General features: G+C 33.1%; 1 protein-coding gene across 6 annotated transcripts; it reads left to right on the plus strand.

Annotated features, from left to right (window-relative positions):
* The first annotated feature begins 391 nt into the window (after positions 1 to 391).
* Positions 392 to 22,254, plus strand: LOC105255893 (monocarboxylate transporter 3). Of its 6 annotated transcripts, none has more exons than XM_011265441.3 (11): positions 392 to 1,841; positions 15,666 to 15,969; positions 16,356 to 16,499; positions 16,595 to 16,800; positions 16,936 to 17,164; positions 17,894 to 18,330; positions 18,505 to 18,730; positions 18,805 to 18,980; positions 19,059 to 19,281; positions 19,440 to 19,687; positions 19,818 to 22,254. In XM_011265441.3, the coding sequence occupies exons 1-11, from the start codon at positions 1,743 to 1,745 to the stop codon at positions 19,965 to 19,967; spliced, it is 2,442 nt and encodes an 813-aa protein (XP_011263743.1). In that variant the 5' UTR covers positions 392 to 1,742; the 3' UTR covers positions 19,968 to 22,254. The 6 variants fall into 6 exon arrangements, with proteins under 6 accessions (XP_011263743.1, XP_011263734.1, XP_011263773.1 ...); XM_011265432.3 differs by having other exon boundaries at positions 17,876 to 18,330; positions 19,818 to 22,253; XM_011265471.3 differs by lacking the exon at positions 392 to 1,841 and adding an exon at positions 4,257 to 4,580 and having other exon boundaries at positions 17,876 to 18,330; positions 19,818 to 22,253.
* The last annotated feature ends 541 nt before the right edge of the window (positions 22,255 to 22,795 follow it).

Below are 22,795 nucleotides of genomic sequence, written 5' to 3' on the forward strand. Positions count from 1 at the left end.
TCCATATATTTTAATAAAAAAAGTATCTTTTCACAGAAATAAAGAAAGAGAGACGCCTTTAGACGTAACACATCCCACTAACCCACCCTGAGCTTCCCCGAAGTGCTGATGAATTCCGCGAACGCGCTTTCCGCAAATCTTGCTCCGCGGACGTTCCTGAGCGCGGGGCTGAATATCGATCCGCGGTGCGAGTCTCGCACGCGGGCGAGCGTGCGCGTGGTCCGCCGAAATCGCGCCGGAGCGCGGCGCGACACCGCGGTGCCGCCGCGTCCAGGGATTGGCGCTCGGGGCGAGCGTGACGGGGATGACGGACAGGCGCGCGTCGCGTCGCGTCGCGTCGGGACGTCCGGCGTCGCAAACGGTAGAGCTCGGCAGGCAGAGACCAGACGGGAAGGACCTAAGACAGGCGACGGCCGGACGGGCGTTTTATTGATTCTGGGGCGCCGCGGCGCTACCCACCCGCGGCGGGGTAGAGCCTGCTGGCGAGAGGAAGCTCTTCTCCCCGACGAGGACGATTTTCTCCATCGTCTCTTCATCCTTTTGCACGTCCGAGACCGGCGGCCGATTTTCCCCCGACGTCCTTTCCACCCCACGCGATCGCGTCTCTCGAAATCTCTTCCCCTTTTCTCGCGTTGCAACTCGAAGCCGGTCGGTGGGTGTGTGCAAGGGCACCGTCGTCGTCGTCGTCGTCGGTATCAGTCAGCTTCTTGGTAGCGGTCAGGAAACTGGCACGATCGATCGTCGTGGAACAACCGCGAAAGTGAAGAGGGCGAATAACCTAAAGGCTACCGGGAAAGTTTCTCGCGAAATATTCGCGCCGGTTGTTGCCGCAACGTGACAGAAACTCTGAGGGACTCGCAATAATATTTATACGCGAAGGATCTACAAAATATTTACATAAGGACGGCGAGGATAAAGTGATAATATTGGAAAATCCTTCTCGTCATTGCTAAAGAACCGGTTTCGCGAAGGGATCTGAAAGCGATTACGAAAGGAAAATCATATGTTTTACACTATCGTTGAAGTCAGTGCAAGCAGGTTACCGAGATATCGACGAAGTCGAATTAAATCGAAGTTGCCCCAGATACCTCCTCTAGACGTCGCTGTGGAAAATAACGAAAAGATATCACCGGCATTCGGAAGCATTTCAAATTCTCACGATGATAACGAGAAAATAGAGAAACGAGGATCACTTTAAATACTGCTGCGGCTAAATTTTAAGTTTAAACTCCAAAGTTTGTAAGTGGATAACTAATAATCTGTGTGGAAGTAATTTTTCGAAGAAGGTGCGGAAAGAGATAGTTTACGATACCGCACGATCGATTATTTTCACATTCTTAATCATCGAATTAAAAGTGCGATCGCGAGAGAAGTGCCGAGAAAATTAATCTAACCCATAAGGTGAGGTAAAGTTAATAAGCGCATCAAATAAAAGACAAAAATAAGATACAAAAACGTGGAGCTCGAAAACAGATACAAGGGAGAAAATCGAGAATTCGATCGCTTTTGGGGGACAAATGGACGTAGACGTGACCGAGGAAGCCGACTTCCACAGAATCTCTATCAGAATTTTGATTCCGATGGAAGCGTCATAAGTCGCCGTTGGGGTTGCGCTGATTCGCGTCGATTATCCGAGGAATCGGTCGATCGGTTAGGCGCTGTCGACGCCTCGATTTCGACCAAGAAGCGTCCAGAAGGAAAGCCAGGCCCGTCTGTCGTCTGGGAGGTGCTGCGGTGCTGAAATGGGCCCTGCCAGCAGCCGCGAGCAGATTGGCGAGCAAATTGGCGAGGACGATGGCCTGCACATCCACCCGAAGCCGATGATAGTTGCGAATAATATCGTAAGTATTTCGTTTTTGATCACCTTATTAAGGAGACGATTTATGTCAAAAGTTGGAACAATTAATTTAACATATTTTTTTCATTGAGAGGAATGAAAATGATTGAGAGGAACGACACTGCTAAAATCAATTTATAAATTCTTTTGAATAAATCGAAATCGTATTATGGTATAAGAAAATAAAAAATATATTATATATTTATATATTTATATATTATATTTATATATAATATATTATATATTTATACTCTATTTACTAACATGAAATACGATTTTAGACTGTGTCAATAACACTCCCGTCGATAATAAGAAATTGTTCTTTGCTTTCTCATTGATCTAATTCTAAAATAAACATCTGATGACAGTCTAATTTTCCGAAAGATATGCTAGAGTTTTTTTATATTTTTTAGTATAAAAGCTTATTACAAAGATATACTGCAATTGCATCAAAAATTATCCTTATTTATTATTTCCACATTAATAAAATAAAATGTTGAAATAAATTAATAAAATGTTGAATTAACGAATAATGGAAAATCTTAATCGATAATCTGTTTACTTGCTTTCACTATATATATCTCTCGATTTTTTTATTAGGCTAAGCAAGAATAAGATAAAAATTGCTTACTTCTAAAGAAAATATCCTGACATCAGCATGTGTTTTATTTTGAAGAAGATGACCTTTTCTATTTTATTTGATCTTCAAATCTATCCTCAATTCGAATAAAACCAAATTGATTAGGAAATCGTTCTTTTAAAGTAAGCAATTTTTTATTTAACATTAAAGCATTTTGTTATCATTAAAAATGAAGCAGTAAGCTTAATAAGATTTTAACTTTATTATATACTTATAATTAAAGAATTAAACGTATCCTGACTCTATATCTCCAAGAAGTTAAAAACTTTAAATATCTTACTATATTTACTATATTTTGTTTTATTATAAAGTTAAATTTTCAAACTCTCTCTCTCTCTCTCTCAATCCAAATATATTGTTAATAATACATACATAATTTAATTTCATTGAAATTTATTAAAAGTCGAGTTCATTATTATGCTCTAATTATATGATTAACATATGAGTTAAAATAGAAATATAAAAGAGAGAAAATACAAAAAGAATAAATATATTAGGTATATTTGAAATCGAGAAAAGTAATTTATCGGAAAAATATAAGTTGAAGATATAAAAAATAAAATTTTATCTAATTTTATTAAAAATGTCATTCTACAATTTTTACTACTTATTTTTGTCCGATAAGTCTTATCATCTCTCATCTATTTTCCGGTTGTACCATGACGTACCATGTGTATCTCTATGCATAAGTAATATTTGCATTTCCTGCAAAGTTTTAATGTCGATGAAATCATCTGATTCTTGCAAACATAAGAAACTACGGTAATATCACATTAAGATAACGTTATCACAATTAATGCGGTGCATATTGCGTTAGAAAAAAAATATATATTACCATCATAATATCCGATAATCAAAATAATATAGTAGTTTTTATGGAATAAATCACGCGCAACGTGTTGATAAAAATCATAACGAAAAATCATTGCGTTTTTTCTCGTTCTTAACCAAAATTAGAAACTTTCTGCTATTCGTGCACATAATTATTGTGTCATTATTATTTAATATAATTTATCATAATCCGCATCTTGATTTGCTTTAAAATTTAATAGTTCCGACAGCATTGCGACAAAAATCGATGTATACACGAGGAGAACACTATTATATATATACCAATGTATGATACTACATTTCCATTGTGCATTCTTTAATTAAGAGAAATTAAGATATCTTTTGGCCAATATTCAAATAATATTTCCTTAATGAAAATATTATTTTATTAAATATCTATATTTCTCAATAAACATTCTTTTATATTCAAATGCTGTATCAATTTCAATCAACGTAAAATCGATAAAATTTTCTCAACATCCTAATATACATATACTATATACTACATATACATATTTAATAATTGAAGCCATATTAGATATAAAGCTCCTACATCTCATAGGCTTGATTACCACGATCGTTTACACGTGACGATTAGATAATCTTTGACGTAACCTCCCGCAGGGAAAAAAAGAGAAAGGGAAAGAGAGAAAGACATTATACTTAAGAAACGCGTCACAGGCTCCTGTATTCGAAAAATATACCGCGACTGGTATACATGTAGAATTTTGCATTCTCGCCGATGATTCGAGCGATTTTATTCGCACGAGCGCGTACCCGTGAGTAATTTGTCGCCGGGCGCGTTTAGAGAAGCGCGGGGGCGAGAAAGACGGGTGATTAAGATTGGTGAGTGCAGCGAGGGGAGACGGATGATGGGACAGTAAAGAAGAAGGGGAAATACGGGGTACACGGAGCGAAATGGCAACAACGATGACGATGACGACGATGATGACGGGGATAAACGCGGCAAGATGCGCGACGTTCCCCAGAGTGGGGAATCACGGATGGACTACGGCGTCCTGCGTCCATACGATTAAGTCGCTCGGTGATTGAGCGAGCGCATTTTGTCGCGCGTAGCGCGTATTCGCGTTTCGCGCCGTGTTAGCCTGGTTCAGCTGCCGACGCCTCCTCTTCGCGTGTGTATCGCGCGCGGATCAGGTGCCGAGGCTCTCGTACCATCTCGCTCATTCACGTCACATCGCCCACGAGGGTGCATTCGCCTCCGATTAACAGCGCAGAGAGGCACCGTCAATTATGTCGCCTAAAAATAAGGTAATCACAATGGTTGCTTGTAAAATAGTCTCGAAATAGAGTGTTGATATAGTATAAACATAATTGCAAATGTTTATATAATATTATAAATCGTTATATAATATTATATAATTGCATATATCAGTAACATCGCAATTATCGAATAATTGCAAGCGTTTTTTGAATATTATGATATAATCGCAGGCATGTCCAAAATGTCATTAAATAATCGCGATATTATTTTTAGAAATTTGAAATTGAATTTTATTTTTAATATATAAATTAGAAATTTATATATTTGTAATTATCATATTTTTATATCATATGTATTCGAATAAGAAGAGATTATTTTCGTATATATTGATAACATCTCTTTCTCTCTCTCTCTCTCTCGAAATCTGAACTCATATCCAAATTATATTAATTCCTGATAATCAATATGCAAATTATTAACATAATAAGAAATACTATAGCAATAACAGTATTCCAAATTATTTTAATAATATTAATATTAGGGTTAATCAAAAATATCATTCGCGATAATGATTAATGGTAACTCGATATGCAATTTCGTATTTTCTATTCGTATAAAATTTGTAAAATTTGTAAAAAGCAATTATAATAGAAAGCAGTGTCTTCAATTTCGCAGTATCATTCTTCTTTCGCGAAGGATATACCGAAATTCGCAAACAATAATATTCCAAATATAGTCGGCGTATTCTTGAGTGATCTCATGTCTCCGCAGCGTTAGCAGGAATTTGAATCGAACCGATAGCGAAGCAACGGTGTATGATTATTTCTGTGGGCGTAATTCAATTTTTATATTTCTTCTTCGGAATTTCATTATAATAATTTTTATATTTCTTCTTTGGAATTTCATTATAATAACATATCGCATTTATAACAACAACGTATAATTATTTATTGACGTAAGTAGTTTTTATGTTTATGCGAAACTTTATTTTCTGCGTTTCATGCGTTTAAAGTCCTTTAGATTATCGATATTTGTTTGAAAAATTTTGTTTCATGATTCATCACAATTTCCTAATACTTGCTGTTGATATGTATTCAGATATCAAGAATAAATTAACTTGGAATTTAATAAAGAAACTTGAAAAAATATATATAAAAGTTTTTTTATCGTTGACTCGAGATTATATTAGACTTATTTGTTGTGTAGTCGTATTGTTTTACGGCGACTCGACATTTTGTATTATGATTCATTCGTCGTTAATATAATATATTCTGCGAATATAGATATGCATTTCCAGACAGTTTACGCACTGTTACTAAAAGATAGGAAAGATAAATTACGCGTATAATAAATGCAGAGTAATGGTGAAGAAAGTCAATTGCGTGTGAACAATTAAATGTTTGCGAGCTGAATGTGAAAATGATTTTCTCTTTCCAAATTACTAAATATTAAATTTGCTTTTATTTTTGAAAAATCTCAAACATAAAATATATATATTGTTCGACAATCCATATTATACATTTTGTTTAATCTTATCTATTATAAATATAAATAATATTCTAGGAGTATAAAATATGAGATATTTTTCATATCTTATCTAAAGTGAACTTAAAAAGAAAACGTATACGTAATTTAATAACACTATAGCATAACATGATAGCATATTTATCTAAAATACGTTTCTTGCGCGTGTTTTTTGACAATTATTAGTCGATTTTCGCAAGATAAATGATAAAAATGTGCGTAACGATTGAACAATCGCGAAATACGCGAGTGAAAGTGGGTTGTAGGCTGGTTGACGAGGAAATTTATAATGTAACGCCGCAGTCTCGACAAAAACACAATATTATATTCCGGATGATACGCTGCATCGTTTCCATGCGTATAATTCTTTTCTCTCTTCTTTTTCATCTCTCTTGTATTCCTTTCGCCACATTTATCAGTAACATTATATTAATAAATATGTTTATTTACAAGTATCCTCTAGTAAAGGCGTTTAATCCCAAAAAATGCAGAAGAGCGATTCGAGAAGATGCTTTCCTGGATTGAGACTGATTTTTATCTAATTTTTGAATTAAAACGCATTCCTGAGACTCAAAAGATTAAGATCTATTTTGCTTAATTTTTTTATCTTTTAAGTGTTATGTTATTGAACTCCTTATCGCTATCGAATAAGAGGGATTCTCGGATTCATGGTTGTTTAACTGATAGATATTACATCGCATTTTTGTTTCATTGTCCTATTATTTTTCCCTAATTAAACTCTGCATCGCATCAATAAAACAGTAACAGATTTTTTGCATAAGGAAGGTTTCCACGAGCTAAATTAAAATTTTTATAATTACTGTTTATAACAAAAAAATATAAAGTTCTGCAAAAAAGATATTTTGATATCATCAATAATATCGTAGATTTATGCAAGAAGTTTTATTATTTCAAACTAGTGAAATTTTTTCACATCTTACAATTTTAATTGTAAAATGTGAAAAACTTTCGCTTACTGATAAAAAATGTTTCTTTTTCAACATATGCCCTTTTTCTACGACGACCACATTGAATGTAATCAGCGATTGTTTGTCTGAGAATACAGTGCGGAAGCGCTCAGACTTTGTTATCAACAGGCAGTACAATCCAGTAAGGTTGCAGTAATTAGAACGCATGCACAAACAATACTAATGTGATTCATCGGATGTATCCGAGAACGTTGCTCTTCCCTTTGGACTGTGTTTTTTTATCGCAATTTCAAATATCACAATCGTAAGCAAATAGCAATAACGAGAAACGAGTTCACGAAGAAAGAATAGATGATATCCCACACTCGATAAATAATGATCGATTCTTCCTTTATCGTTTGAAATGGCTACTTCAATTTTTATCAGTTCTTGTAACTCTTCCGAACAAATTGTCAGACTGATAAACACTGCACAAATGAGTAACTTTAAAACTGTTAGAATCATCAATCTCCTGCTGTAAAATATTTTAACTTTGTTAACTTTATTATTAATTATCACAATCTATCCTAAACATCTTTTCTTTGAAGAAAACAATCAATTTAATTAAATATTCATAATTTAATAAAAATACTTTCTTATCAAGAAAATTATTATTAAAATTATTATTAATTATAAATTATAAATTATAAATTTGAAAATTTTATTTTATAATTTATATATGTGCTTTTATTATTAAGAATCTTGAAAATTTTCAAGAAAAAACTGTATCTGATAAAATCTGGTAGAACTAAAAAGAAGATTAAAGCTCCAATAATAATTTGTAAACTTATAAATTTATAAAAAAAAATTTCAGCTTTTGATTTTCCTAGAAATATTTTATATCAAATTATAACTTGAAATTTTAAAAATAATAAAAAAAATATTCATATTTCAATCATGATAATTATTATAAAATAATTTATATATTTGAAAATTCTTAAAATATATGAATATGAATATGAGCTATAATCTATTAGCAATTTTATATAAAATTTCAATTAAATATCAACGCGTGAAAATCTATAGCTGGACTTTCTTGACGAACATATCTATTATCTCGTGGTGCGCTTTCATGCCACAGGAATTTACTAGAAAACTTTTCCGCAGAGATGAGAAGCAGATGGTATTTTCAGTGTCGGTGCCTTCGGCTCTAATTGTCGCTGGTTATTATCTAATTAATTCATAAGCGTCATCAGTCGCATGAGCATCGCGCTGCGCTGCCAGTGTTTCGCGTGATCGGAACTCGTAGCCGCGTTTCGACCAAATTTATGAACATTGTGTGTGTTCCGCGATTATTCCACTCATCTTACATTTCGCCGACTGGCATCGTTAATGAACGTCCTCTCACCGTGATCCTTACGTTAACAGTCCAAAGGAAACGAGCTGGTAGTCACGTAGATGCAGGCTATGGCCGATTCGGCGGATCAGCATCTGGAGTATATCATTGTAAGTTTCATCTTTGAGATGCGATTGAAAACTTCGCAAGTAGATAAACAGTCCATCAAAACTTACTAAGTCAACTTCGAGAAGAAGAAAGAATCTGTTTTTCTAAATTTCCTTATATTTTTTACATTTCTTGAATTATGAAAAGAGATTTAATATATGTATAAAAAGTATAAAAGAATTACACACACATACACACACACACACACACACACACTTTTTTTAATTCTAAAATTACTTCATAATATAAATTTTTGGCTTTATCGAGTTTTAATTAACCATCTATAAATTTAGTCAAATTCGTCTAAAGCCCTTTTCAATTGAGAAGTCTCAATATTTAATGCCTTGTTATACGAGAGTACCACAGTGAATTATAATGACTCATTCACTAATTGAAGCGAAAATAAATGCGTCAAATAATGACTCCTTCAAAAATAGGCCTGTAAAATTACTCATTTAATCAAGTTGTTGCTTCTCATTTATTTTATTTTCTCTTCAGTCCCAAACAAAACTATTCCCGAGATTATTACTGGATGAAACTGGTACTTATGTCTTCTAACTATATGAGAAGAAGAGAATCTAAAATCTAATTTTTTTAAAGATCCCAATTCTAAAACATGTAATGATAAAATATTAATAATTATTGATAAATTATATTCAAACGCCCACGCATACACAAATATTCACAATCCCAAGAAACATATTATAATTCGGAGCAATGTGTGTGTGTATATGTATAATAGAATTCAAGATTACAAAAGTGCAAAGCTGTTATTTCTCATTTATTTTTCTTCTAATTCCAAATAAAACCAAGATTATTACTGGGTGAAACTGGCATTTTTATAACTATGTTAGAAGAAGAGAATCTAACATCTGTTTTCTTTAAAGATCTCAATTCTAAAACATGCAATGATAAAATATTTAAATTATATTCAAACGCACACGCATACACAAATATTCACAATACCAAGAAACATATTATTATTCAGAACAATATGTGTGTGTATATGTATAATAGAATCCAAAAGTGAAAGGCTGTTATTTCTCATTTATTTTTCTTCTAGTTTCAAACAAAACCAAGATTATTATTGAGTGAAACTGGCATTTTTATAACTATGTTAGAAGAAGAGAATCTAAAATCTGTTTTTTTTTTAAAGATCCCAATTCTAAAACATGCAATGATAAAATATTTAAATTATATTCAAATGCACACACAAATATTTACAATACCCCAAAACATATTATTATTCAGAGCAATATGTGTGTGTGTGTGTGTATGCATAATACAATCCAAGATAATAAAAGTGAAATTCATCAAATAAATGTATATGCGTGTGAGAACTAGGGTTTCGAAATAATGCAAAACGTTCCTGTTAAGAAATTAGCGGATGACGCGGATCCCTTGACACCATAGAGCGAATACATTTCGCCACGCAACTCGAGTCCGAGTGGGGAATGCACGCGCGTAAACGAGAGTGTGCGTAAACATGCCTTTCGGTGATATGTAGGTAGATGAGCCTTGCGCAGTGCCGCGCTTTGCTTCGACCTGGATCATACGTTCCGTCTTCTGCGCAAGATTAATCGAGCCGTGATGTCAACGTCAACGTACAACTTTGGAAGAATCATCTTTTAAATCAATATCGCGAATATCTGGCAAAATGTTCGTCGCGAGACTCGCTCCGATTTGCTCCGAAAACGTCGCGTTACATCGAACATATGATCCTCCTCGGGAAATTACGCTTTAAATCGCGTATCAATCGTGTCAAGTGGCGGTCTGTTCGCTTCGGCTCGCTCTGAGAAATCGAGATTGCTGATTTTCCTCTTAGTTAGTGCTCGTGACGGACAACATCGTGATTGTTTTCTCTTCTTGATGCGCGGTGGCAGAAAAAACAGAGGCTCGATTTAAGAAACGAAACACAAGGAAGGACGACCCGCGCTTTGTTCGCGGAAGTTCGACGAGCTTCGACAATCGCCGCGCGAATATAAATAGAATCTGCCGTGCTGCGCCGCGGATATTCTCGATATAGTGCTACTCTGGACGAATATTAAGGCGCTGCATCGTTCTTGACAATGCGCAAATTGTCAGTGTCGAGAAAGTTCGATCGACGAGATTCGAAAAAGCACCAGTGAATTACCTGCAATTATTCGCGATCGTTGCACGTGAGTGTATCGAGACGCGCTTGAGTAAAGGGCTCTCGACCGCTTTTGCGCAGAAAGCTTAAAGGAGATGCATCAGGATCAACGCACAAACAGGAAACATCGATTATATCCCGAAGGAATAGATTCAAAACTGAGGAAAATGAAAGTACGGGAAAACTGAATAATTGAACGAATAATAAACGAGCATCGTATTATTTTCTTTTGACGTCAGTGAAATACGCGGGCGCCAACCATTCTCCTTGAACGATGCCCGTGACAGACAGAAGCATAATTTTTTACGCCGAGTCGTAGTATTTTTCTCTTTGACACGAAAATACATCGGAATTTGCTTAAAGAAAATTAAAAAGGAATACTAAACTATTTTTAATTCTTTTAACTCTATTTGTGTTTTTCTCTGTTTTTTAAAAATTTTATCACATTTTTTCCAGAGTTTTTTTTTTGAAGGGAAGATATTTATTAAATTTCAGAAACTTATCATTGGAAGAATTGGGTTTGATGGGTTGCATTGAATGCGAGAAAACATCAAATACATTCTCGTTGCATTTCTAAAGTGCTCGCAATCGTTTGATTGATTCTTGACAGACAGAGTTTAAGTATCCGAACAGAAGTGGTGTATTATATCGACGTGACAAAACGCGACAAAAGAAGAGGCACTAGACAAAGCGCTCATCGCGAGTACATTGTATTGCACATGCACCTTTTGTTCGCAGCACGTGAGTCACTTGGCACGTGCGCACTTTGAGAAGAAACATTACTGCGCAGTCGTCACGGATATTGCTTGGCATCTTTTCACCGAGAGAAGCTAACTTCTTTTTAAATTTAACTTCAAGAAAGGCAATAAAAGAAAGCTCAGTAAGACAATTTTGTGAAAGTTATAGGCAATTATCGTCAAGGTGAAAATTAAAATTTGGAAAAATAATATTTCGAAAGCAAATACGAACAAGATACATGTGACAAAGAAATTCAAATTGCGGAAATTATCCACAGTCAATCTGTCTTAAGACACAACAGAAATAAACATAAAATGAAAAATAATTTCTGACAAAAGACAATTTGCACTAAAAAGAACAGATGGGAGCACGTGAAGAAAACTGACATACGGAGAAACTTATTTAATCCTTTTGTCGGAATTAGATAATATTAAAAGAAATAACTTGCACAGAGAAAGAAATTTGAAAAGTGTGCGTGACAAATCAACAGCTGCAAGAAAAATTATTGTATATATAGCCTCGATATATATCGAGGACATCCTCGTATCTTGTCCTCAGGGCGCTCTCCTTGGAGCATCGAGGAGATCGAGGGATCATTCTCCCACCATTTCTACCTCGCCGAAGCAAGTTATCGGATACCGACGCGGCGTGCGCTGCGCGCGATGGCGATGGCAGTGCGCTAAGCGAGCGAGTGCGCGAGTGCGCCAGTAGTACAGTCGTAGTCGACATGGCAGCAGATTACGACGAGTGATATTCTAGACGGGCGGTTTGGCGGGCCGGAAGGAGAGAGAGAGAGAGAGAGAGAGAAAGAGAGAGTGGTGATAGAGTGAAAAAAGTGTGGAAGAAACATAAACGATAAAGCGAAGCACAGAATCTGCCGAGGATAAAGCCGCTCTCGCGAACGAAGAGAGCGGCACCGAGTCGCTCGTGTCGCGTCGAGCGTGCTCGAAAATAGAACGCTGTTTCAAGCGAAAAGAGAGGAGGAGGCTGCAGGAAGGGAAAAAGGGTGCCGGAGAGAGAGAGAAGAGCGATTGACGGTTTAAGGCGGTTCGTAGAATGTCGCGCGTGTCACTCAACAAGTCGCAGTACGGCTCGCGTCGCGTCCGCAAGATCAGCTCGGTACGGTTTGTATATAATTGTGTGCTGGTGTGTGTTGTCGGTTATATTCAAAAATCTGTCCTTCCTTCCTTTCCACCTTTCCGCTTCTCCGAATACTGGGAACGCAACGATCTCATTTCCTACGTGACTCGTTTATTGCCGGATGCGGCGATGTAATCAGCGACTATCTAAGCCTGAGCAAGCAAAGATTTAAAAAAGATCTGAAAGACGTACAAAAGGTATCGGAATATTTTTTGAAAATGTCAGATCCTTCCATGTTACTCCATTATAGATATATAAAGGAGAAGCGTTATACATATCTTTGTTGCGAACAACGAACATTTCCTCGTAAAAGTTACTCTGTTGGAGTAAAAAAATTTACATTACAATCGATGCATTTCTGCGTGTTTTACATTTTCGTACTTCTGTTGTCGATTTCTACATAATCTATCCAAGTGTGTCGTTTATTTTTATTCGCGTGCATTTTTATGTAGTTTTTCAGCCGTGTTGGATGATAATCGTTTTTTATGCATCGTCTATAATTACTGGCGCAGTCGCACAATACAAAGTTCTTTACGAAGAAAGGTGACATGTGACAGCCTTGATGGTCGACTGGCGATTGCCCGTGACGAAAGGATACGCTATTGCATTTGTACGCACGATCCGTAACGCATTTTGTGTACGCATTATAATGGCGCGTAACATAGTAATACCGTGTGTGCAATAGTAATACCATGCTAAAAAACAGCAAGGTCAAATGTGAACGTGAGCGATTCTTGCGGTGAGCTTTGCGCGTCTCGTCGTCGGGTGGCGCGATCGGAATGACAGCGCGCGATCAGCTGATCAGCTGTGACCTTCCGTTCGGCCAAGTCATCCGCGCGAACGTAAACGGGAGCACACACGCTGCATTTAAATTCGTCTTCGCGGCCGCGGTACGCAAAGTCGTTGATCCAAGTCTACAATAATGGAATTAATTATGCTAATTATATATATCTTGTAGTAAGATATACAGAAACAAGATATGTATATTACAGTTTCGCATAATTTTTGCTAATCTTTTCTATCTCTCAAGTAAATCAATATTTACTTACTAACTTTACAATGGTATATATAACCGAAAAATTGCATAATTTTATAATATTTTATCATTCTTATTATATCTAATTTTGCTAGAGAATTAATAAAATTATAGAGAAGAATCATTTGGTTAATATTATTGAAATACTAGTAATTAAAATAATTGCTTATCTTCTGATTGCTGAAATAATTAATACAAAATTTAAATATTAAATGCTTTTATTAATTCTCATAATTCAATAGTCTCATGTAATTATGTTATAGAAGACTTATAAATGTTAAAATGTTGTCGATTAATCGTATCGCGTAGGTTGTTCGATATTTCTCCTCCTCGATATTAATATCCCCATACATATATTTTTTTATTAAAGTTCATGATTGAAATTATTATTTGATTGAATATTGTAGCATTTGACAAAGCATTTGGCTTTAAATATATCCTGGCTTTAAATAAATCCACTATCTGTTCGCGAAAAATCCATTAAATAAAATCTTAGATACAAAAAACTGTATTAATAAATTTTTATTTATTATTAAAATCAATTTGTTATATGATTGATTAAGTATAATTAATAATAATTTAAAAATAATAACATGTACAAGATGCTTCAGAAAAAGAATCACAAAATTTTATAATATATAATATTTGACAAATATAAACAAAGAAATCTTAATGAAAAAATATTAAAACTACCTATTAAAGCATTGTGCATACTTATATTATAAATATTCATAAAAAATTCAAATATAAATTTTATAAATTATTCGAATTTTCGATTGAAATGTCAATAACGTTTCTAGATTTTCTATTATGTACATTTTCAACAATATTCGTTTATGTAAGAACGCCTTTAATAAAACTAATTTATCCAATGTGTTTATATAACACTGATAGCGAGCCTATCGCGACGTATCCTATCTCCATCATCGCTTTTATCTCAATAAATATTAGTTTTAATACACCTACACATTTATATTAATCTTTCTTTTTCTCTCTTCATGAAAGAACATGCGTGTAGTAAAAAATTTTTTTTAATTATTCACTCTAATTAACTATTGTTTTTTCATATGAGTCATATATTAATAATTTAGTGATAAATCCAATTATATTATAGGAGAAACGCAATTTGAATTAAAAATAATTTTTTTTTTATTAATTTAATTCTAATGATATATTATATATTATATTCTATTATATTCTAGTGATGCTATATATTATTCAGGCTCGCCTTAGAGACTGATTAATTCACAATAGCTATTTAATATATATGCTAGCATTTGCGTTATGATATCATCCTATCATCATAGCATTCTTTTTATGTTACACTCCGCGATAATTTCTGAACCATTAACAAAATTGTCATTGTCATTGAGTCGAGTATATTTTTGCACATGCGCGATTTGTCGGATTTTTTCATTATGTGTAAAAAAAATTAATTATTGGTGAAGAGAATTTAAAACTTGATTTTAAATTATCTTTCCACGTGTGATTTCTTTCAATGTGTCGAAACAATATCGTATTTTATTGTATGTGATCTGAATGATAAGAAGTCTAATCGACAACATTTCATAAGTCAGCGATTACAAAAATAAATACTTGTTCGTGCATCGTCACGAAAGAAGATTTTTTCTTAGAGCATTCAAGGTGAACTGCAAGTCTTATTCAAGGCGAAAACGTATTCGTGTTGCGAAGTATAAGACAGTATCTTCAATTATATGCATTTTCCGGTTTTTCTGCGAAATTATTAGTTCGCAGTTTAGATTGTGTCATAAAATTATCTGTACTAAATTATTGGAGCAGAAAAGATTTATATTGCGAGATGTATAATAAGAAAGCTGTAATTTATTCAATTTCTATCATATTTCAACAATATAAAAGATTATGATATATGATACAAATAATAATACAAAATAAATAGCTGAAATCTGAAATTAATATCAATTATTCTTTTCTCTAACCGCTTTTTTATAGTATAAAAATTATTATTTAATATATATATTTTTTGTTTATATATTATCTTTTATATGTTATTATATATTATATAATATTATATATATATAAAATGTTATTTTATGTTTTATATATATTTAATGTTAATGTTATTTAATAAATTTGCAAAAATAAAAATTATATTGTTATGCTTCTTTTCAGACGGAGAGCGAATATTCTGTAGAAGAACAATCGAGATTAACGGGAGCCGATGGACCGGGTGGCGATGAAGCTTCACCGGAAGATGAGGGAGGTTCGCTCTGCGAATACCATGATATACCACCCCCACCTGATGGTGGTTATGGTTGGGTGGTGGTATTTGCATCGTTTATGTGTAACATGATAGTGGATGGTATCGCCTACACGTTCGGCGTCTTTCTAGGAGAGTTTGTTAAATATTTTTCCGAAGGAAAAGGAAAAACCGCTTGGGTCGGCTCGTTGCTATCTGGAATGTACCTTAGCGCTGGTAAGATGGATACGATATTTCCAAAATCACGTGAATTTTAAAACATTGGTTATCAAAAATATATTTTAATATCTCCTATTTTATATCAAAAGTTAATTTTCTCTTTTATAAAGATATAATTACCGAAAGATATTTTAGTATCAATGTATGATAATAATCACAGCTTATCTCTTAACGAAAATTTTGTTTATGAAGATATAATATTACTGAAAGATATTTTAGTATCGATATATGAGAATAATCAAAGCTTATCTTTTAATCATTTTATCTCAGTAAAAGGAAATTAAATTATTTAATCAGAATTTAAATTAAAGAGGCCGCGCAATTAAAATAAATTGTAATAAATAAATAAATAAATATATATAAATAATCTTGTTTTGTCATAGGCCCTGTCGTCAGTGCTTTAACGAATAAGTATGGTTGTAGAGCAGTATGTATGGCAGGAAGTTTCTTAGGCGCCGCCGCATTTGTACTTTCAACATTTTCAAGCAGTGTAAATATGCTTATGATGACTTACGGAATTATGGGAGGTGCGTAAGAATCTACATTTTTTCGCCATATTTGCGCAATTATTCTTTATGCCTCGCCAGTTTCTTTCTAGTTTATATATCTACTGCTCTTTTAGGAATTGGATTTGGTTTGATATATCTACCCGCAGTAGTTTGCGTAGGCTATTATTTTGAAACCAAGAGATCTTTAGCTACTGGTATCGCTGTATGCGGGTCAGGATTCGGCACATTTGCGTTCGCACCTCTCGCAACTATGTTACTGGAAGCATACAGCTGGAAGGGAGCAAATTTAATCCTGGCTGGCCTCATCTTAAATTGTGCAGTAAGTAAACAGTGAAATATCTCACTCGTCTTATGCTTTGCTACTTTGCTTGTGTAGGAGCAACAACGCGTTAAATTAATCGAGATATATCTGATATATCTCGTATATCTGATAATTCTAACAGATGATTTTTAGGTATTTGGTGCCATGATGAGACCTTTGGAATATCCGAAAGCTTCTTCCGTTAAACCATTGTTACAAAGAATGGCCGAGGAGAAAAGATTTCAGATGGAACGTGGTAGTATCGGTGGCTCTTATTTTATGGTACAATTGCCAGACGGATCTATGGAAAAGAGAATGAAAATGCCCATCAATATTGATCCTGGTGTTCATTCCAGCTTCAATTTAGACCAATTAGTGCCTGGTAAGAAACTCTTTGGCGATTTGTATACATATGCTGTTATAATTGTGAAGTCGACATAAGTCATAAAAATATAAAAAAATCAAGTTAATTGTAATTTATTATAATTTATTCAGATAGATAGCCAAAAATTACTTTTTTTATTTTTTAAGTTGTATTTTTTTTATTTTTGAGTTAATCATATCGTTTGTCTTTTATATAATCTTATATATATAATATGTTATTCAAAATAAATAGTAAATATAAACTTCATATAAAAGATTTTAAAAGATATTGCATATTCTTATGTTATATATTCTTAAAGCATATATTTTTTTAATTTTGTGTATATATATATATATATATATATATATATATATATATATATTACATAAGATATTAATAAAATTATATAAAAGTAAAAGAATATTAATTAGGAAGAATTTTTATTAAATTTAATTAAATTTTTATTAAATTTTTATTTAATTCATTAATTATAATTTTAAAGATATTATTAAAAAATATTCTTAATATGCAAAATTATCTCTTATTTAATTATCTCAGAAATAAAAATATGTAACTTATATCGTTTTCATAATGACAATTACGCCTCCTCGAATAATCGAGATAATTATCATCATGTCGATTATATGAAGAGATATACTGTCATAAAAAACAATATAATACATAAGAAATACATAAGAAGTATTTCATTGAATACCCATAATATTAAAGGAACTCCTTTAACACCAGTTCCAACGGTGCCAACCCTTCCGACTATATCCGAAGTGAAGGTGCAAGAGCACTCTTCTAGTGGACATACTAGTGATAGTGGCAGTATGGATTTAAAGAATATTTCGAATAAATCTAAAAACAAGAATATCGACGAAACCAAAGATGCCAAGGACGCGGAGAAGCCCGAGAATGAATTTAATAAGACGATAATCCCCAGAAACGCATCGCAGCCAGCTTTCACGACCCATGTTCAAGGTTTGCCTAAAAACGGCTCTGTGCCATTCTTCGATAGAATTCGTAAAACGAGTACCAGCGAGCGCTACAAGCCTAGCCTTAGTGCAATAAAAAACTCTAGGACAACGCTTAATTCTAATGGAGATATCAGAAAGAGCTTGCATCTGAGACTTTCCACAAGCAGTATGCTGGGATCGCGAAATAATAACGCTGAAGTTGATGTAAGTTTATAGATTTACAGATTTGAATGTTTTATCTTACGAGAGAGAATACGTTAATTAGATTTATGCATTGTTAGACAAATTAGTCGTATATTTCTCTTAATTTAATAATTATAATATTAATAATTATAATATTATAATTATAATAATTATAATATAATTTATTTGTACTAGGATGGTGAGAGTATTACTTTTACTACCAGTAAAACTAGTATCCCAAAGGAAAAACCAATGATGGTCCGTCCCTTGTCGAGAAAAGATATTTTCTACAGCGGTAGCGTAGTCAATTTACCAGAATACCAAAGCCAGAAATCTCTCGCCAATTATCGTCAAAGTGTTATATCTATTCCTAAATCTGTACGTGGTGACATGAAGGACATTGATATTGAGAAAGACCAACGTATGTATATATATTGTTTCCGATATCAAAATTCAATCGATCTTAAAAAACTAACATAAATTTTCATTTCTTAGAACCTTTATGTCCTTGCTTGGTATTACCTGACTCGTTTAAGGAAGCTCTAGCAACGATGATGGATATGTCCTTATTGAAGGATCCTGTTTTTCTTCTAATTGGTATTAGCAATGTGTTTGGTATGGCTGGATTATATGTTCCTTTTGTATATCTGGTGGATGCTGCGGTCTTAGATGTACGTTATTTATTAATATTCATTATATCGCGTTGCATAATACTATGCGATCAACTATGTTTTATTTTTTTTTTTAAGGGAATTGAAAGCAATTCTGCATCGTTCTTATTATCCATCATTGGAATAACGAACACTATAGGTCGTGTAGCTTGTGGATATGTCGCCGACTTTCCGCAAGTCGATTCCTTACTGTTAAACAATATTTGCTTAATTATATCTACAATCGCAGTAGCTGCAACACCATTTTGCCATAGTTACGCTGCTTATATTATCATGAGCATATTTTTCGGAATAGCAATATGTAAGTATTTAACCGTACAATTATCTAATATATCTATGTCTGGAAATTATTATTATTTTTAACTTAAATTGATTTTAATTAAAATGTGATATTTGTATAAATTTGGTCTTGAATATATTTAATATTTTATCCTTATATGTAATTTTATAATTTTTCAGCTGGGTATATCTCGTTAACATCAATCATTTTGGTGGATCTCTTGGGATTAGATAAATTAACGAACGCTTTCGGCCTTTTAATTCTGTTCAGAGGGGCTGCAGCTATAGTTGGGTCACCTTTAGCAGGCGCTGTTTACGACGCAACGCAAAGCTATAGCATCCCATTTTTCATGGCAGGGTTTTTCTTCCTTGTAAGCACTGTTACTAGTTTCATGGCCCCTGCTATGAAACGGTGCACTACACCGCAGGTAAAAATATATAATTTGTCCTAACTCTTTCTTTTTAATAAAGATTATTTTATGAAAGTAAATTATAATATAGCATCCAACATGTGTTTGCACTTAGGATTTAATCGCATTAATTATTTTATTGTTGTAGACTCTACCTGTGATATTAGATACATTGACGCCAATTGACGAAGATATTGAGGAAGAGAACGAGGAGGACTTACCGGAAATAATAGAAACTGCGCCGTCACCCTTAGAACCACCTGAAAAAGAAATCAAGCAAATAGAGTCTGTTTTATAAACACTTCTGATCATTTTTAAATCGATAAAAATCGCCTTCACTCCGAGCCACACTGTGATAGGGCTGCTACTTTAAAGTCTCAAAAATGTACTTCTTTGTTACACATTTAATCGATAAAGCACAAATTAGTGGCATACCTGATGGAATTTTTATCGTAGTTACGTACTTAGATTTGTATGTTTTCTTGTTTTTTTCTGTTTTTTTTTTTTTTATTGAAAATCGATAAACATTATATTACATGAAATCCCATCAGGTATAGATACTTAATTGCCTACATGTAATAGTGAAAAAAATGATAGAGCGTTTTATTAACCTAATCAGTATCGATTCAGCAGTATATATGTATAAATATATATATATAGAAAGAGAGAGAGAGAGAGAGAGAAATAAATTTAAAAAGATGCTCTTATACCGTGCATATCGAATAATCTTGAATAAATTATTAATCTGCATCATAGGAATATAATATTAAATAATTTGAAAATTACATAATACACATAACTATATATATATATATATATACAAGGATCGGTCAATGCGTCGTTAATCAGACTCGCTCATTTTAACCATGAGGCTTAATAATGTATAAATAAAGGAAATCTATGTATTTTATATTTATTAATTGTAATGTACATATTTTTATTTTGAAAGTAACTCTTGTATAAAACACCGATGATGTGTTTTAGTCTAATCAATGTACGATTGACCATCCTTCATCGAAAAGATCCCACCTATGATCTGTCGTGTTAGTTAAATCTATTTTTGGCCACATCCAAAGATGTAACTTGAATTACTGACAATTCAAAGAGATATTTTCTTGCATATTTGTGACAAAATACATGTATGTATGTATATGTGTGTGCGTGCGCGTATGTACGTGCATGTGTGCGTGTTTTTTGCATGTGTTTTGTGTGTACATATGCATACATACATTTATATGTATACACGAAAGAAGGAATGTGAATTATTATTTACATGCAACAAATATATCGTTGTGTTGCACAGTATAAAATGTAAATAATTTATAGAGAATTATAAAATGATAATAACGAACTCTAGAATTAAGTCAAGTGAAGTTTTTCGCTCGCTGAAAAGTTTCGCAATTAATATATTTGTTAAAGGACAATTAACGCATTGTTAGGTAGACTAAATAATATATTAATTATCCGAAACATAGAATTCTTATTTGATCAATGTATAAAAATACGTCTCGCCTGTTACAACTAGTTTATATATATATAGATTTAATCGTTTAGTGAATGAAATTGACTGTGTCGTGTAAGATAGCACTTACCAAGCACATTAAATAATGCAAAACTAATAAGAACTGACGTGTTCCACGCGATATGCCAAGCGAGTGTAAGCGTTTCTTGTGCGAATTATATGTAATTAATTTTCTTACGGCGACGAAAATCATTATTGAACATGATTTGCGTATGTACGCCTACAAATGTACACACAATAAACACATATATGTGCGTATATAACACATTATTAGTATGCGATGCTATGCATACTTATACATAGATCGAGGAGATCGTTGGGAATCTTGTTGAATGGCAAGAATACGCATTACATATATTTGTATATATATATGATTTTGTAATAATTAAATGTGTTTATCGTTACACGCGCGATTGTGGGTAAAGAAGAAAGAAAAAAAGCTAAAGAAAAGAAGAAGAATTTTGCTATAATGAAAACCAACAGTGCTATTATAACTATTCGCCACTGCTGCTGCTATCGCTATTACACTCTTTATCATATACAATTAAAATATTACCGTAGTACAATTATACAAACGCACGTTATTTACGTTTCCGTTTCACGATCATGTTGTGTAAAGCAAGAAAAGTAAGAGGAAAAGAAATTATGTTTTGTGATTACAATCAAACGCGATTATAGAACAGGATGCATGTCTGCATCTACAAAAATGCGTGTATACACGCGTGCACGTGCGTATCGTGAAACAAAAATCTCCCGCAGAGAGTTACATTATTAGATGATATAAATATCGATGTACATGCGAGCGTGTTCGCGTGACAGTTCACACGTGTATGTTCAATATGTATGTACGTGCGAGACGTATGAGGCGGAACGCACTTTACGTGCGTTACATGTACAGTGACATGTGTGCGACGTGCACGCAATGTGCACACTCACACGTAGAGAGATATTGTGGCGACGCGCGCAACGAGCAGAATATATATATATATTATTATTGAAAAGAAAAATCGAGATATATTTGTTATTAAATATTATTAAATATAATAATATTAAATATTCACACACTTATACATATTTTACATATACGTATTCAATATATATTATATATTGAATATTAAATATAAAATGAATTCATTTTAGAAAAAGAAATTACCCCAAATTTTTTATTTTTGGAGATATAAATATTCACTGAAACATTAAAAAATTACTGTAAAAAGATATTTTAATTACTACAATGCTGATATTGAGATTTTGAAATATTTTTTTTATATTCGAATGTATGTTTATATAAAACTACATACATTAGAAACAAGTATCTGTTTTTAATGTTCTCCGCTTTTCGGAGTAAAATTTTTTTATTTAAAATTTCTTTTTTTTAAAGTACGTGATTCAATTAAGGAATCGAAGTATTCCAATATATGCGAATTATGTTTTAGGTGTACTATATATATATATATATATATATATATATATATATATATATATATATATATATATAGTTGCTAATTATCAAGCACGACACTTCAACTCTCGAACATTACACTGGAGTCCGACAGATTCTACAGTTTTAATCTTCTGCTACTTTTCTCTGGACTTATCTAAAA

Source organism: Camponotus floridanus, unplaced genomic scaffold (assembly GCF_003227725.1).
Source record: "Camponotus floridanus strain SB8 unplaced genomic scaffold, Cflo_v7.5 scaffold9, whole genome shotgun sequence".
Lineage (NCBI taxonomy): Eukaryota > Metazoa > Arthropoda > Insecta > Hymenoptera > Formicidae > Camponotus > Camponotus floridanus.